The 13947-nt window shown below is 47.0% G+C and overlaps 1 protein-coding gene across 1 annotated transcript; it reads right to left on the bottom strand.

Moving 5' to 3' along the window:
- Positions 1–4294: 4294 nt before the first annotated feature.
- tsen2 (TSEN2 tRNA splicing endonuclease subunit) lies at positions 4295–13682 on the bottom strand. The gene is made up of 8 exons (XM_034203595.1): positions 13677–13682; positions 10146–10220; positions 9936–10052; positions 6806–6950; positions 5215–5251; positions 4975–5086; positions 4761–4850; positions 4295–4474 (listed from the first exon to the last, which is right to left on the bottom strand). The coding sequence occupies exons 1-8, from the start codon at positions 13680–13682 to the stop codon at positions 4415–4417; spliced, it is 642 nt and encodes a 213-aa protein (XP_034059486.1). The 3' UTR covers positions 4295–4414.
- Between the last annotated feature and the right edge of the window lie 265 nt (positions 13683–13947).

Here is a 13947-nt window from a genome sequence, read left to right as displayed (position 1 = left end):
AGCCTCGTTCTGCGTTCAGGGACACTCATACATTTGTTGGTCTTTGACTCCTTCTGGGGACTCATGAGGCGCATTCACACTGCGGTACTTTTCCCACAAAGGTTCATGTGAACTTAGTTCATGTGAACTCTTTAGTTCGCATGAACTAAGTACAGATCGCGTTCACACTGGAATAAGTCCCTGAGGGAGGATTAGGCAAATGAAGCCGCTGACGTCACTTGTTCTTCTTCTGCTTTGGGTTTACTGGCAGGCCGCAAACCACTTCACGGCGTATACTGCCGCCCAAAGTCCCCGGCCGGAAGTCCCCGGAGTTAGGGACTGGCTTCAGTAGAAGCTGCTGGGACTCCCAGCAGCTTCTACTGAAGCCTTCCGAGTAAATCGCCAGAACGCCGACACCTCCTCATCTCCACCGCTCCCATGTTTTATTTTGTGTTGTGTTAGAAATTAAAATCAATGTTTTGATGGCATAATGTACCTTAAATGTACCTTTAGTTTAAATGCTGTTTTATACTGAAAAACCAGAAGTTCTTGTGCACAACCAGTTAGACTTTTATTCTGAAAATCCTTCACCTCCGGTTAGCATTTAGCATGAGGCTAATATACCATTTCCTATAGAGGTGAATTTAGCAGCGATATGATATGATGTTGCACACCGAAACCTACTGATTTCAACACTACAACTACAGACGTCGAGATATTATTATTGTTGGATATTAAATGAAGGTACAGTTTATTTGAGTACGTTATCGTTTACAGATGTGGGTAGCATGTCACAACATTCGGAACGACCGGAAATCAAATTGCTGTGGAGGATTTCCTGGAGTATTGATTACAGCGTTTAGAATAGGGGTGGGGAACCTCCGGCCTGTATACGCCCCGCGAGATAATTTGGTACGGCCCTCGAGGTAATTTATAAACACACGCAAAAAAGAAAAAAAATTAAGAAATCTAGACCGCAAAAAAATTAAACAAGCGAATGCCTGTTTTTCCTGGCCAAGGTCAGGTTCCTTGAACACAACACGAGCCTAACGTGTCATCACGTGGTATATGTCTCGTCTGACAGGGGTGCAGTTCTGACGGAGTGCACCAGAACGCCGCTCCAGCACTTCAGAAATTGCAGTACCCATAAGGAGCCGTACACATGCCGCCGTTTCTGCGTGGCTGTGTCTTTAGTTGAAAGCCCAGTGGCGATCTGTTCATCTGTCACACTGATCATACAGTCAATAACTGTGTTGTTATTAGCATCTGGTTAGCTAGCTATGCTAACGAATATAATTACATTACATTACATTGCATTTAGCTGACGCTTTTGTCCAAAGCGACTTACAATAAGTACATTCGACCAGGAAGACACAACCTTGAAGAAAACAGAATCATATAAGTATATCAGGTTTCATAGAGCCAAACATTTCAAGTGCTACTCAACTGGCTTTAGGTAATCCAGTCCTTTATTGGTATAAAAGTGCTTCGTTAATCGTTCTAACGCTCGAAGTGGAGTCGAAAGAGATGAGTTTTCAGTTTGCGCCGGAAGATGTGCAAGCTATCTGCCGTCCTGATGTCAATGGGGAGCTCATTCCACCATCTTGGAGCCAGGATAGCAAACCCACGTGTTTTCGCCGATGGGAACTTGGGTCCCCCTCGCAGCGAGGGCGCAACGAGTCGTTTGGCTGATGCAGAGCGTAGTGCACGCGCTGGGGTGTACGGTTTAACCATGTCCTGGATGTAGGAAGGGCCAGATCCATTCGCAGCACGGTAAGCAAGTACCAGTGTCTTGAAGTGGATTCTAGCAGTTACTGGAAGCCAGTGAAGGGAGCGGAGGAGCGGAGTGGTGTGGGAGAATTTAGGAAGGTTGAAGACCAGACGAGCCGCTGCATTCTGGGTGAGCTGCAGAGGTCGGATGGCACATGCAGGTAGACCAGCCAGGAGGGAGTTGCAGTAGTCTAGGCGTGAGATGACGAGAGCCTGGACCAGAACCTGAGTCGCTTTCTGAGTCAGCTGGGGACGTATCTTCTTGATGTTGTAAAGCGTGTATCTGCAGCAACGGGTTGTAGCAGCGATGTTTGCAGTGAAGGACAGGTTGTTATCTAGGGTCACACCCAGATTCCTTGCAGTCTGAGTCGGGGAAACAACTGAGGTGCCGATGTTGATTGTCAGGTCAAGAGTTGGACAATCTTTTCCCGGGAGGAAGAGCAGCTCAGTCTTGTCAAGGTTGAGCTTGAGGTGGTGAGCAGACATCCACTGAGAGATGTCAGCTAGACAAGCAGAGATGCGTGCGACGACCTGGGTCTCTGAGCGGGGAAAGGACAGAATTAATTGGGTGTCGTCAGCGTAGCAGTGGTAAGAAAAACCATGCGGGCTAATGACTGATCCGAGCGAGTTTGTGTACAAGGAGAAGAGGAGGGGACCAAGAACAGAGCCCTGAGGGACCCCCGTAGTTAATTGACAAGGGTCGGACTCAGACCCTCTCCAAGTCACCCTGTAGGTACGGTCTTTCAGGTATGAGGTGAGGAGGGAAAGTGCAGAGCCAGAAACTCCAAGTTTTTGGAGAGTGCGAAGGAGGATCTGATGATTCACCGTGTCGAATGCAGCAGACAGGTCCAACAGGATGATGACAGAGGAGAGGGATGCAGTTTTGGCAGTGTGCAGTTCCTCCGTGACAGCAATGAGAGCAGTTTCTGTGGAGTGACCTGCCTTGAAACCAGACTGGTGCGGATCCAGAAGGTTGTTCTGATTGAGATAACAGGAGAGTTGTTTAAATATAAGAAGCTTTTTCTACAACCAGTGAGGTAAAGGCACATCTTTATATGATCATTATAGTTATACAAAAATAAGAGAATAAAGTAAACAGGTATAAAATACTATATGACAGTAAAAAAAAGTTGTTATTAATAAACAAGAATACAGTTTGAAAGGAGAGTGATTTGTCAAATATTCATAAAGAAAAATAAATCTGCTTCCAGCTCTGTTTCATCTGGGTGTTGAGAGATGTTTCCATAGATCTCTTAATGTTGCTCTCAAAGTGCACCAGATTGATGCTTTCAACTTCAACATTTAAAAACACATCTTCCCGGGAGAGCATGCCCCCCGGACCCCCCTAGAGGAGGTTAGGTCCCCCCCCCCCACACTTAAATCAAGTTCACATGGATAGGAAACTAAATACATTTGCACACATCTTGTTTCCATATCTTTCTGTTTTGGTGGTCATGCCACACCGTGCACGTGCACCTATGCGCGAGTCATGGTGAGATATCTTGATTAAGAGGTTGCTTTTTCTTTGCACAGAATGAAATGAATGGGCTGTGATTATAGTTTTTTTATGCAGAGGTCAATAATTTGTACGGCCCTCTGAGGATATTGTAAAAATTGAAATGGCCCTTGAGAGGAAAAAGGTTCCCCACCTCTGGTTTAGAATGTGTTAAATGAAAAGTCATGAAAGAGTTAAGGAGGAGAAAAGGCGTGTTTAGATATATATTGAATGTACAATGTCTGTATCCTGTGATATGCATAACGGACATTAAATACGCGCAGAGCCGGCCCCCAGGGAGGAGCCAGAAGAGGCTATATAAACAACGAAACCTGAGGGGTTCGGCCTCTTTTCTCTGCTAGCGAGAGCCAGATGCACAGCTGCTTTTCTGTCGGAAAATATCCTGTTTGTGACTTTACCACGCCTTTTTTATTAATTAAAGTACCAATTTGAAAACATCTCAGAGACTCCATTTAGTCTCCTTTTTAAGCTTCTCTTTCCTGGACGCGAGAATAACCATCACAGTTAACAGTTGCCATAAGTTAGTCTCTCTGCGTTTCTGCGCTGGGCTAATGCTAATAATGCTAATGCGAGGATAATAAAATGGCGGCTTCACAAAACTTTTTGGGAGTTTTACGGGGCGTGGTTTGCAATCCGCCCAGCCAATCAGAAATATAGCTCTTTTCTCACAAGAGAGCCGCTCGAAAGTCCCTGCTCTCTAGCAGGGACTTTCGAGCGGGTAAAAAGGTTCACATGAACTAATTTTAGTACCGGCTCTTTTTGGTGTGAACGCGATAAAAGAGTTCACATGAACTAAGTTCACATGAACCTTTGTGGGGAAAGTACCGCAGTGTAAATGCGCCTATGGTGCATTCAGGGACACTCTTACACTCCGTGACTCAATGTGCATGCTGCATTCAGGACTACTCACACACTTTCTGGTCTGAGTCCTTGTGAGAACCTGTGCTGCATTCAGGGACACACACACCTTCTGGTCATTGAGTCCTTGTGAGGACCTGTGCTGCATTCAGGGACACTCATCTTTCAAAGTCATCATGTTTTTGACACTTTAATACAAACAAAAAGGTACAAATATATCTAAGACTCTTCTGGCTGATGTCATGAGTCTCTTTGTGACATCACATAGTGACATCACCTTGCGTCGGCCAATCAGATGTCTTCCTGCTCCGTTCGCTCTTTGGAGGACACCCACCTGCTGACGATCACTTCCTGTTGACAGAATCCAACTTTATTAACACAAGACAAACTTTGTCCTGCAAACAAATCAATGTATTCAACTTTTCTGTCGTTTATTGAAATTTCATTCAACAATCTCCACATATTTGTTCATGTTTTATTCATTAATTGTTAGAAAATATAAAAAGCTGCTTGATTCTCAGTTTCAAAACATCATGACTTTAAATATCTGCTTATTTTTTTAACAGAATCAAACGCAGACTTTATGCAGAATATGACGTGTGGATTCAAATGTGTTATTGAACTATACTCTTTGTACCTGAACACTGAGTCTGCTCAGACACACAGGTGAGTCCAGCTCGGCTTCTGATAGGCCGGCAGGATAGAGGATGTAACACAGCATCAGCTCCTGGAAGACAGAACGCAGGGATCTCAAAACCTCCCCTGAAGAATCACAATCCCTGTTCGTCCCACGAACTCACGTTGTTACAGCGAAAGAGGAAATAAAGAGAACACTATTAGATAAAAGTTACCTTGGAGACGTTGGCTGTGATCCTGCTGAGAGCTGCGAGAGAACGCCATGAAAACGGACGTAACGCAGAGCCCCTGAAGGCACCATCAACCCGCTCGATCACTACAGAGTAACTACGGGAAAAATAACTCTTTTAAAGTGTGTGTGTGTGTGTGTGTGTGTGTGTGTGTGTGTGTGTGTGTGTGTGTGTGTGTGTGTGTGTGTGTGTGTGTGTGTGTGTGTGTGTGTGTGTGTGTGTTACCTGGCGTGGTAGAAAGGAGGTCCTTTCCTGTACAACACTGTAAACACAATGGGACAGTAAATCAGATACATTTTGGAACCGTATTCTTTATTGTGCATCAGACAAGTTTTACACGTATAAGCCGTCAGTTTTTCAAGATCCAAGTTTCAAGTCTCTCATCATGAGCTCAGCAGCTCCAGGGGAGATATGGAGATGAGGAACTGAAGTCTGAAGTGCCTTTTCTTATCAAGCTCCACTTTTGTGGAATCAGCTTCCAGTTTGTGTTCGGGCGGCAGACACCCTATCCGTTTTTAAGAGTGCGCTTAAGACCTTCCTTTTTGATAAAGCTTATAGTTAGGGCTGATTAGATTCAGCCCCTAGTTTTGCTGATATAGGCTTAGTTTGTCGGGGGACATCTTACTTCTTCTTCTCTCTGTCTGTACCTGTGTACTCTCATGTTCCCATTAACCCAGCTTCCCCAAATGTCTTTCTTTTTGGTGTCTGTATACGCCGGGATCCGGAGTCATGGATGATCCTGCGCTCCTCTGTCCTGGATCGCGAGCCCTGGATCTTGAGTCGTGGCTGTGGTCCTGGATCATAGGTCCTGGATGGATATCCTCGTGGATTCATCTTCCTATTATACACACATGCATTTCCAAACATTTGGACTACCTATGTTGCAAATGTATTATCTTTTCAATTTACACACGGCATCTATTGCACGTCTGTCCGTCCTGGGAGAGGGATCCCTCCTCTGTTGCTCTCCCTGAGGTTTCTCCCATTTTTCCCTTTAAACTGTGGGTTTTCTCCGGAAGTTTTTCCTTGTACGATGTGAGGGTCTAAGGACAGAGGGTCTGAGGACAGAGGGTCTAAGGACAGAGGGTCTAAGGCAGTGCTTCTCAAAGTGTGGTCCGCGGACCACTGGTGGTCCGTGAGCGCCCCCTAGTGGTCCGCGAGTATATTGGTAACATTTCACATTTGAAATAAATAAATACATTTAAGTTTTCCGCACTCTCGCGGGAATATCTCCGCAATGGAGCGAGCTTACGTTTCACTTTCGATGGCATGATAAAGCCCAGGGCAACACCTTCATCACACTTGCTGCCACTTGTTTGTACCATTTTCAGGCGATTTGTAATCTGTTCTAGAAAAACGATGCGATTTTGGATATTTGTGGAGTTAGGTGGTCCGCGAGTGTTATTTTATTGGTTAAGTGTCCTTGGTGTGAAAAAGTTTGAGAAACACTGGTCTAAGGAAAGAGGGTCTGAGGACAGAGGGTCTGAGGACAGAGGGTCTAAGGACAGAGGGTCTGAGGACAGAGGGTCTGAGGACAGAGGGTCTAAGGACAGAGGGTCTGAGGACAGAGGGTCTAAGGACAGAGGGTCTAAGGACAGAGGGTATCGTATTGTCATACTGATATTCCGTACAAACTGTGAAGTCCACTGAGACAAATGAAACATTTGTGATATTGGGCTATAAATAAACATTGATTGATTGAAGTCCTCCTCCAACAGAGCAACATGAATATATATAGGACATAGAACAAATAAAATAGAAACAGTGCAAGAAGAGTATATACACGTAAGTTTGTGTGTTTGTTTATGTGTCTTACTGAGGTCCACGCCGTACTTGGCTCCGCCCCCTTCTTTGGGGACCCACCCTTTGCTCCTGAGGTGCTGATAGGCTGAGAACGAGCTGACGAAGTCCGGCCGCAGCGAGCGGAACTTCCTCCACAGCTGGATGATTGACAGGGGCTCCTGACCAATCACAGGAGAGGACATGAACTTTGTCATTCAATAAAACACCACAAGAAGTTTAATTTATTAAATCATTAATCAACGGGTGACACAAAATAAAACTTAAGTTTACTTTAAGGCTAAGGTCAGCGCTGGGTTTGCACACAATTTAATGTGTCTTTGTGTTACACAGGGATGCTACATGCTACATGTTTTAATTCTTCATGCTACATTGCTACAGACTTTTATGATACATTGCTACAGGTTGTAATGCTACATGCTAAAGTGCTATCAAGCAACAGGTTTTAAGGCCACATTGCTACATGCTCTAATTTAGTGGGAATGCTGTTAACACAACTAACTGTTATTCTACGGACGAAAAGTTTATTATTATTCCGCCCTCTTCTCCTCCCACATTGAACATCGCAGAAACTCCGTTCAAACATCAAAACGTTCAGCTCGGTCGGTAATCGATGGCTATTGCTTTTCTCATTCATAACTTTCATAATTCCAGAGATACATCCCATAATGCATCACATGTTTAACATTGAAGTCAATGGAGGAAATCTTCAGACTTCAACAAATCTTCATGCGACTTCAACTGCTAACTGTTCATTCATACTTTCACTCAGAAAACTCATTCCAACTTTCAAATGTTACAAATCTTTCTGACATTATTCGTGTAGAACAACTTTTAAATCTGATTCTTACCTTTAGAGATATTAAACATTGTTCAGACCTTGTTTTAGAGGTTTTCTTCAGATGTTAACATTAACTATTGCGTGATGTCACAGCTAGAGGGTAGGAAATCTTGAAATTTGCCTTCATATATTTTTTTTAAACTGCCATAATTCCCAAACCCTACATTCCTGAGACATCATTCATCATGATAAACGTAGGAAAACATCTCGTAGCTTGAAAAATGACAATTAATTAAGCAAAAAATAATTAAACAAAATGCCTCTTGAGGGCATTAAGTGACAAAAACGTTCAACATTCCTCCATTGAAGCCCATTGTAATTTCAGGCGGTAGCAGCCGCACACCTTTAGTTAAACTGCCAAAAAGGCCACATTATTAACCCAAAAGTACACAAAAATTACACTTCAGATACTCAACTTCCTTGACATGCTTCACGTTTTGAAATGTCACATATCTGTTACGGTTCTTCCACAAAGTGTTCACATGTAAGAGGTTCATCTCTCATTCAGAGCAATGGAAACCTGTGATCTCTACAGAGCTCGTTAGCTCAACTATAAACACCTGTGTAATGGAACACGATGCTGACATGCTCAGAGCAGCAGCCTCCAGGTAGCAGTGTGCTAACAGTCCAGCTGTGAAGACATCTACGGGACAGTTTGGAGATTTCTTCAAATGCCGTTGCCACGGCAACACAATGCTCGCCTTGAAACACGGCTTTCTCATAACTTCAGTGAAAATACTCCAAACAGCCCAGAACTTCACAGGTCTGGTAACGATGCAGCCATCAACGCATCTAAGCGTATTATGGGGTGTCATGAAATGCCGTTGCCATGGCGACAGACCACTCGCCATGAAACATGATGTCGCTGTAAGTCCAATCGACACGGTCCAATCGTCCCCCAATCTTCACTTGTATATCACCGGTCCATGCCTCAACAGCTCTACGCCAGATCTGAGATCTCACCATATGCCGTTTCCATGGAAACGCATCCCTCACTATAAAACATGATGTCACTATAACTCCTATGCAAATGTTCAAAGAGTGCTCAAACTTCACATGTGTGCTAACAGTCCAGCCTTGAAGACATCTACGGGACAATTTTGAGATTTCTTCAAATACCGTTGCCATGGCAACACAATGCTCGCCATGAAACACAGTTTTCTCATAACTTCAGTGAAACTGCTCCAAACGCCCCAAAACTTCACAGGTTTGGTAACGATGCAGCCATCAACGCATCTAAGCGTAGTATGGGGTGTCATCAAATGCCGTTGCCATGGCGACAGATCATTCGCCATCAAGTTATTCCAGAAGTTTGCCGTTCAAATATTCTGCTACTTTTCCAAGCCTTTTCTTCTCTCATCACACATTCAAGCCCCCTGTGTTCATGTATCATTTCAATCTCAATTCTTCACTTTCTTCTTACACATTACATTTCAGCAGTTTAGCGTCAGCTTTTCAGCATAAAGCATTCCCACTAGCAATTTCTTCAGGAATTGCATTCTCTAGTTCTACATTGCTACAGGCTTCAATGCTACCTGCTACAATGCTACAAGCAGGTAGACAAGACAGGCAGACAGACAGTTACCTGGTGCAGGTAGACAGACAGGAAGACAGACAGAACAGACAGACAGACAGACAGACAGACAGACAGACAGACAGACAGACAGACAGACAGACAGACAGACAGACAGACAGACAGACAGACAGACAGACAGACAGACAGACAGACAGACAGACAGACAGACAGACAGACAGACAGACAAGACAGACAGAGACAGATAGACAGATAGACAGACAGACAGACAGACAGACAGACAGACAGACAGACAGACAGACAGACAGAGAGACAGAGAGACAGACAGACAGACAGACAGACAGACAGACAGACAGACAGACAGACAGACAGACAGACAGACAGACAGACAGACAGACAGAGAGAGAGACAGACAGACAGACAGACAGACAGACAGACAGAAGACAGGACAGACAGTTACCTGGTGCAAGTAGACAGACAGACAGACAGACAGACAGACAGACAGACAGACAGACAGACAGACAGACAGTTACCTGGTGCAAGTAGACAGACAGACAGACAGACAGACAGACAGACAGTTACCTGGTGCAGGTAGACAGACAGGCAGACAGACAGACAGACAGTTACCTGGTGCAGGTAGACAGACAGGCAGACAGTTACCTGGTGCAGGTAGACAGACAGGTAGACAGACAGGCAGACAGTTACCTGGTGCAGGTAGACAGACAGGCAGACAGTTACCTGGTGCAGGTAGACAGACAGGCAGACAGTTACCTGGTGCAGGTAGACAGACAGGCAGACAGTTACCTGGTGCAGGTAGACAGACAGGCAGACAGTTACCTGGTGCAGGTAGACAGACAGGCAGCCCAGACTGTAGACCAGGAAGAAGGCCTGCAGGTGTAGACAGACAGAAAGACAGACAGGTGAAGAGGTAGTGTAGTATTGTTTACTTTGTTTTATTAAATGTGAATAACTGAGTGTTACCTCCTCCAGACTGAGCTGCAGGTACTCTGTGAGAGAGAGGGGGGACCTCCGCACCTCCCTGAGCCCCTGAGACACCTGTCAATCAATCAACGCATTCACTTCTCTGAACATTGTAACACACAGTTCCTGCACATTAAAGGTCTCCTATCATGTAAAATGCACTTCTTGATGTCTTCTCTACATCACCGTGTGTCCCCGGTGTGTCCCGGTGTGTCCCGGTGTGTCCCGGTGTGTCCCGGTGTGTCCCGGTGTGTCCCGGTGTGTCCCCGGTGTGTCCCCGGTGTGTCCCCGGTGTGTCCCCGGTGTGTCCCCGGTGTGTCCCCGGTGTGTCAGGAGACTCTCAAAGTGTCAGGAAACAAACCCCTCTCTCTTCTCCTCCGTACCCACATCTCTAAAAACGGGGAACAATGGAGCTGATCCAGATTTGCTGCGTCATGACCACATTACTAAAATGTGGGCGGGCTTTAGACCCACGGGCCAATCAGAAACGTTGCTGTCAGAAACAATGAGACGTGTTCTGGAAGTGATATGGTCTGTGTTTCCATTAGCATGCTAACACTCAGAGCTAACCTGTACTGGAGAGAGTGTGTGTGAAGAAGCAGGAAATCAAAAGGAAGTCACCTTGTGGTAAACCTGAGAGAGAGAGAAGAGTTTGAGCTCCATCCTGTTTCAGAGAGAATCCTTGATGTGGTTTGGAACATGATGTGGAGTTTCATCACGGCAGCATTTAGCTGAGTTTCTGCTGGGAGAGTTCTCCTGATGAGATCTACTCTCTCTCTGAAGCTACTGACCCAGAGTCAGCTCTTTAGGAACAGCTGGAGGAGAGGGGGGGGGGGCTACAAGGACCTGTTTGGGGTTTGGAGCAGGACACTTCAGAGACATGTCCTTAGTAACAGCTGGAAGAGAGGGGGGGGGGCTACAAGGACCTGTTTGGGGTTTGGAGCAGGACACTTCAGAGACATGTCCTTAGTAACAGCTGGAAGAGAGGGGGGGGGGCTACAAGGACCTGTTTGGGGTTTGGAGCAGGACACTTCAGAGACATGTCCTTAGTAACAGCTGGAAGAGAGGGGGGGGGGGCTACAAGGATCTGTTTGGGGTTTGGAGCAGGACACTTCAGAGACATGTCCTTAGTAACAGCTGGAAGAGAGGGGGGGGGGCTACAAGGACCTGTTTGGGGTTTGGAGCAGGACACTTCAGAGACATGTCCTTAGTAACAGCTGGAAGAGAGGGGGGGGGGCTACAAGGACCTGTTTGGGGTTTGGAGCAGGACACTTCAGAGACATGTCCTTAGTAACAGCTGGAAGAGAGGGGGGGGGGGCTACAAGGATCTGTTTGGGGTTTGGAGCAGGACACTTCAGAGACATGTCCTTAGTAACAGCTGGAAGAGAGGGGGGGGGGCTACAAGGATCTGTTTGGGGTTTGGAGCAGGACACTTCAGAGACATGTCCTTAGTAACAGCTGGAAGAGAGGGGGGGGGGGCTACAAGGACCTGTTTGGGGTTTGGAGCAGGACACTTCAGAGACATGTCCTTAGTAACAGCTGGAAGAGAGGGGGGGGGGCTACAAGGATCCTGTTTGGGGTTTGGAGCAGGACACTTCAGAGACATGTCCTTAGTAACAGCTGGAAGAGAGGGGGGGGGGGCTACAAGGATCTGTTTGGGGTTTGGAGCAGGACACTTCAGAGACATGTCCTTAGTAACAGCTGGAAGAGAGGGGGGGGGGCTACAAGGACCTGTTTGGGGTTTGGAGCAGGACACTTCAGAGACATGTCCTTAGTAACAGCTGGAAGAGAGGGGGGGGGGCTACAAGGATCTGTTTGGGGTTTGGAGCAGGACACTTCAGAGACATGTCCTTAGTAACAGCTGGAAGAGAGGGGGGGGGCTACAAGGATCCGGTTTGGGGTTTGGAGCAGGACACTTCAGAGACATGTCCTTAGTAACAGCTGGAAGAGAGGGGGGGGGGCTACAAGGACCTGTTTGGGGTTTGGAGCAGGACACTTCAGAGACATGTCCTTAGTAACAGCTGGGAGAGAGGGGGGGGGGCTACAAGGATCTGTTTGGGGTTTGGAGCAGGACACTTCAGAGACATGTCCTTAGTAACAGCTGGAAGAGAGGGGGGGGGGGCTACAAGGATCTGTTTGGGGTTTGGAGCAGGACACTTCAGAGACATGTCCTTAGTAACAGCTGGAAGAGAGGGGGGGGGCTACAAGGACCTGTTTGGGGTTTGGAGCAGGACACTTCAGAGACATGTCCTTAGTAACAGCTGGAAGAGAGAGGGGGGGGCTACAAGGATCTGTTTGGGGTTTGGAGCAGGACACTTCAGAGACATGTCCTTAGTAACAGCTGGAAGAGAGGGGGGGGGCTACAAGGATCTGTTTGGGGTTTGGAGCAGGACACTTCAGAGACATGTCCTTAGTAACAGCTGGAAGAGAGGGGGGGGGCTACAAGGACCTGTTTGGGGTTTGGAGCAGGACACTTCAGAGACATGTCCTTAGTAACAGCTGGAAGAGAGGGGGGGGGGCTACAAGGATCTGTTTGGGGTTTGGAGCAGGACACTTCAGAGACATGTCCTTAGTAACAGCTGGAAGAGAGGGGGGGGGCTACAAGGATCTGTTTGGGGTTTGGAGCAGGACACTTCAGAGACATGTCCTTAGTAACAGCTGGAAGAGAGGGGGGGGGGCTACAAGGATCTGTTTGGGGTTTAGGAGCAGGACACTTCAGAGACATGTCCTTAGTAACAGCTGGAAGAGAGGGGGGGGGCTACAAGGATCTGTTTGGGGTTTGGAGCAGGACACTTCAGAGACATGTCCTTAGTAACAGCTGGAAGAGAGGGGGGGGGGGCTACAAGGATCTGTTTGGGGTTTAGGAGCAGGACACTTCAGAGACATGTCCTTAGTAACAGCTGGAAGAGAGGGGGGGGGGGCTACAAGGATCTGTTTGGGGTTGGAGCAGGACACTTCAGAGACATGTCCTTAGTAACAGCTGGAAGAGAGGGGGGGGGGGCTACAAGGATCTGTTTGGGGTTTGGAGCAGGACACTTCAGAGACATGTCCTTAGTAACAGCTGGAAGAGAGAGGGGGGGGCTACAAGGATCTGTTTGGGGTTTGGAGCAGGACACTTCAGAGACATGTCCTTAGTAACAGCTGGAAGAGAGGGGGGGGGGCTACAAGGATCTGTTTGGGGTTTGGAGCAGGACACTTCAGAGACATGTCCTTAGTAACAGCTGGAAGAGAGAGGGGGGGGGCTACAAGGATCTGTTGGGGGTTTGGAGCAGGACACTTCAGAGACATGTCCTTAGTAACAGCTGGAAGAGAGAGGGGGGGGGGCTACAAGGATCTGTTTGGGGTTTGGAGCAGGACACTTCAGAGACATGTTTTTATATATTTGTATATATCTGAGACCTATAATATATGCTTGAAAATAGAGACCTTTAAATCTCTCAGCTGCTTTCTAAAACACTTTACAGTTCAGGATGTCTTGTGATGTTCCTCAGGGCTCCGTGTTGGGACCCCTCTTGTTTCCCTGTGTCACACCGCCATCTCTCCTCTGAGGTTCCTCAGGGCTATGTGTTGGGACCCCTCATGTTTCCCTGTGTCACCGCCATCTCTCCTCTGAGGTTCCTCAGGGCTCTGTGTTGGGACCCCTCTTGTTTCCCTGTGTCACCGCCATCTCTCCTCTGAGGTTCCTCAGGGCCTCATGTTTCCCTGTTTCACCACCATCTCTCTGGTTCCTCAGGGTGTGTCTGTGGTTCCTCGGCCCCACCCTCTGGACCGCAGTCCCACCTGGACAGGTGTGGGCCTGGTG

This window comes from Gymnodraco acuticeps, unplaced genomic scaffold (assembly GCF_902827175.1).
Source record: "Gymnodraco acuticeps unplaced genomic scaffold, fGymAcu1.1, whole genome shotgun sequence".
Lineage (NCBI taxonomy): Eukaryota > Metazoa > Chordata > Actinopteri > Perciformes > Bathydraconidae > Gymnodraco > Gymnodraco acuticeps.
The sequence above is the reverse complement of the archived record's forward strand: the minus strand, read 5'-3'. Positions and strand labels throughout refer to the sequence as shown.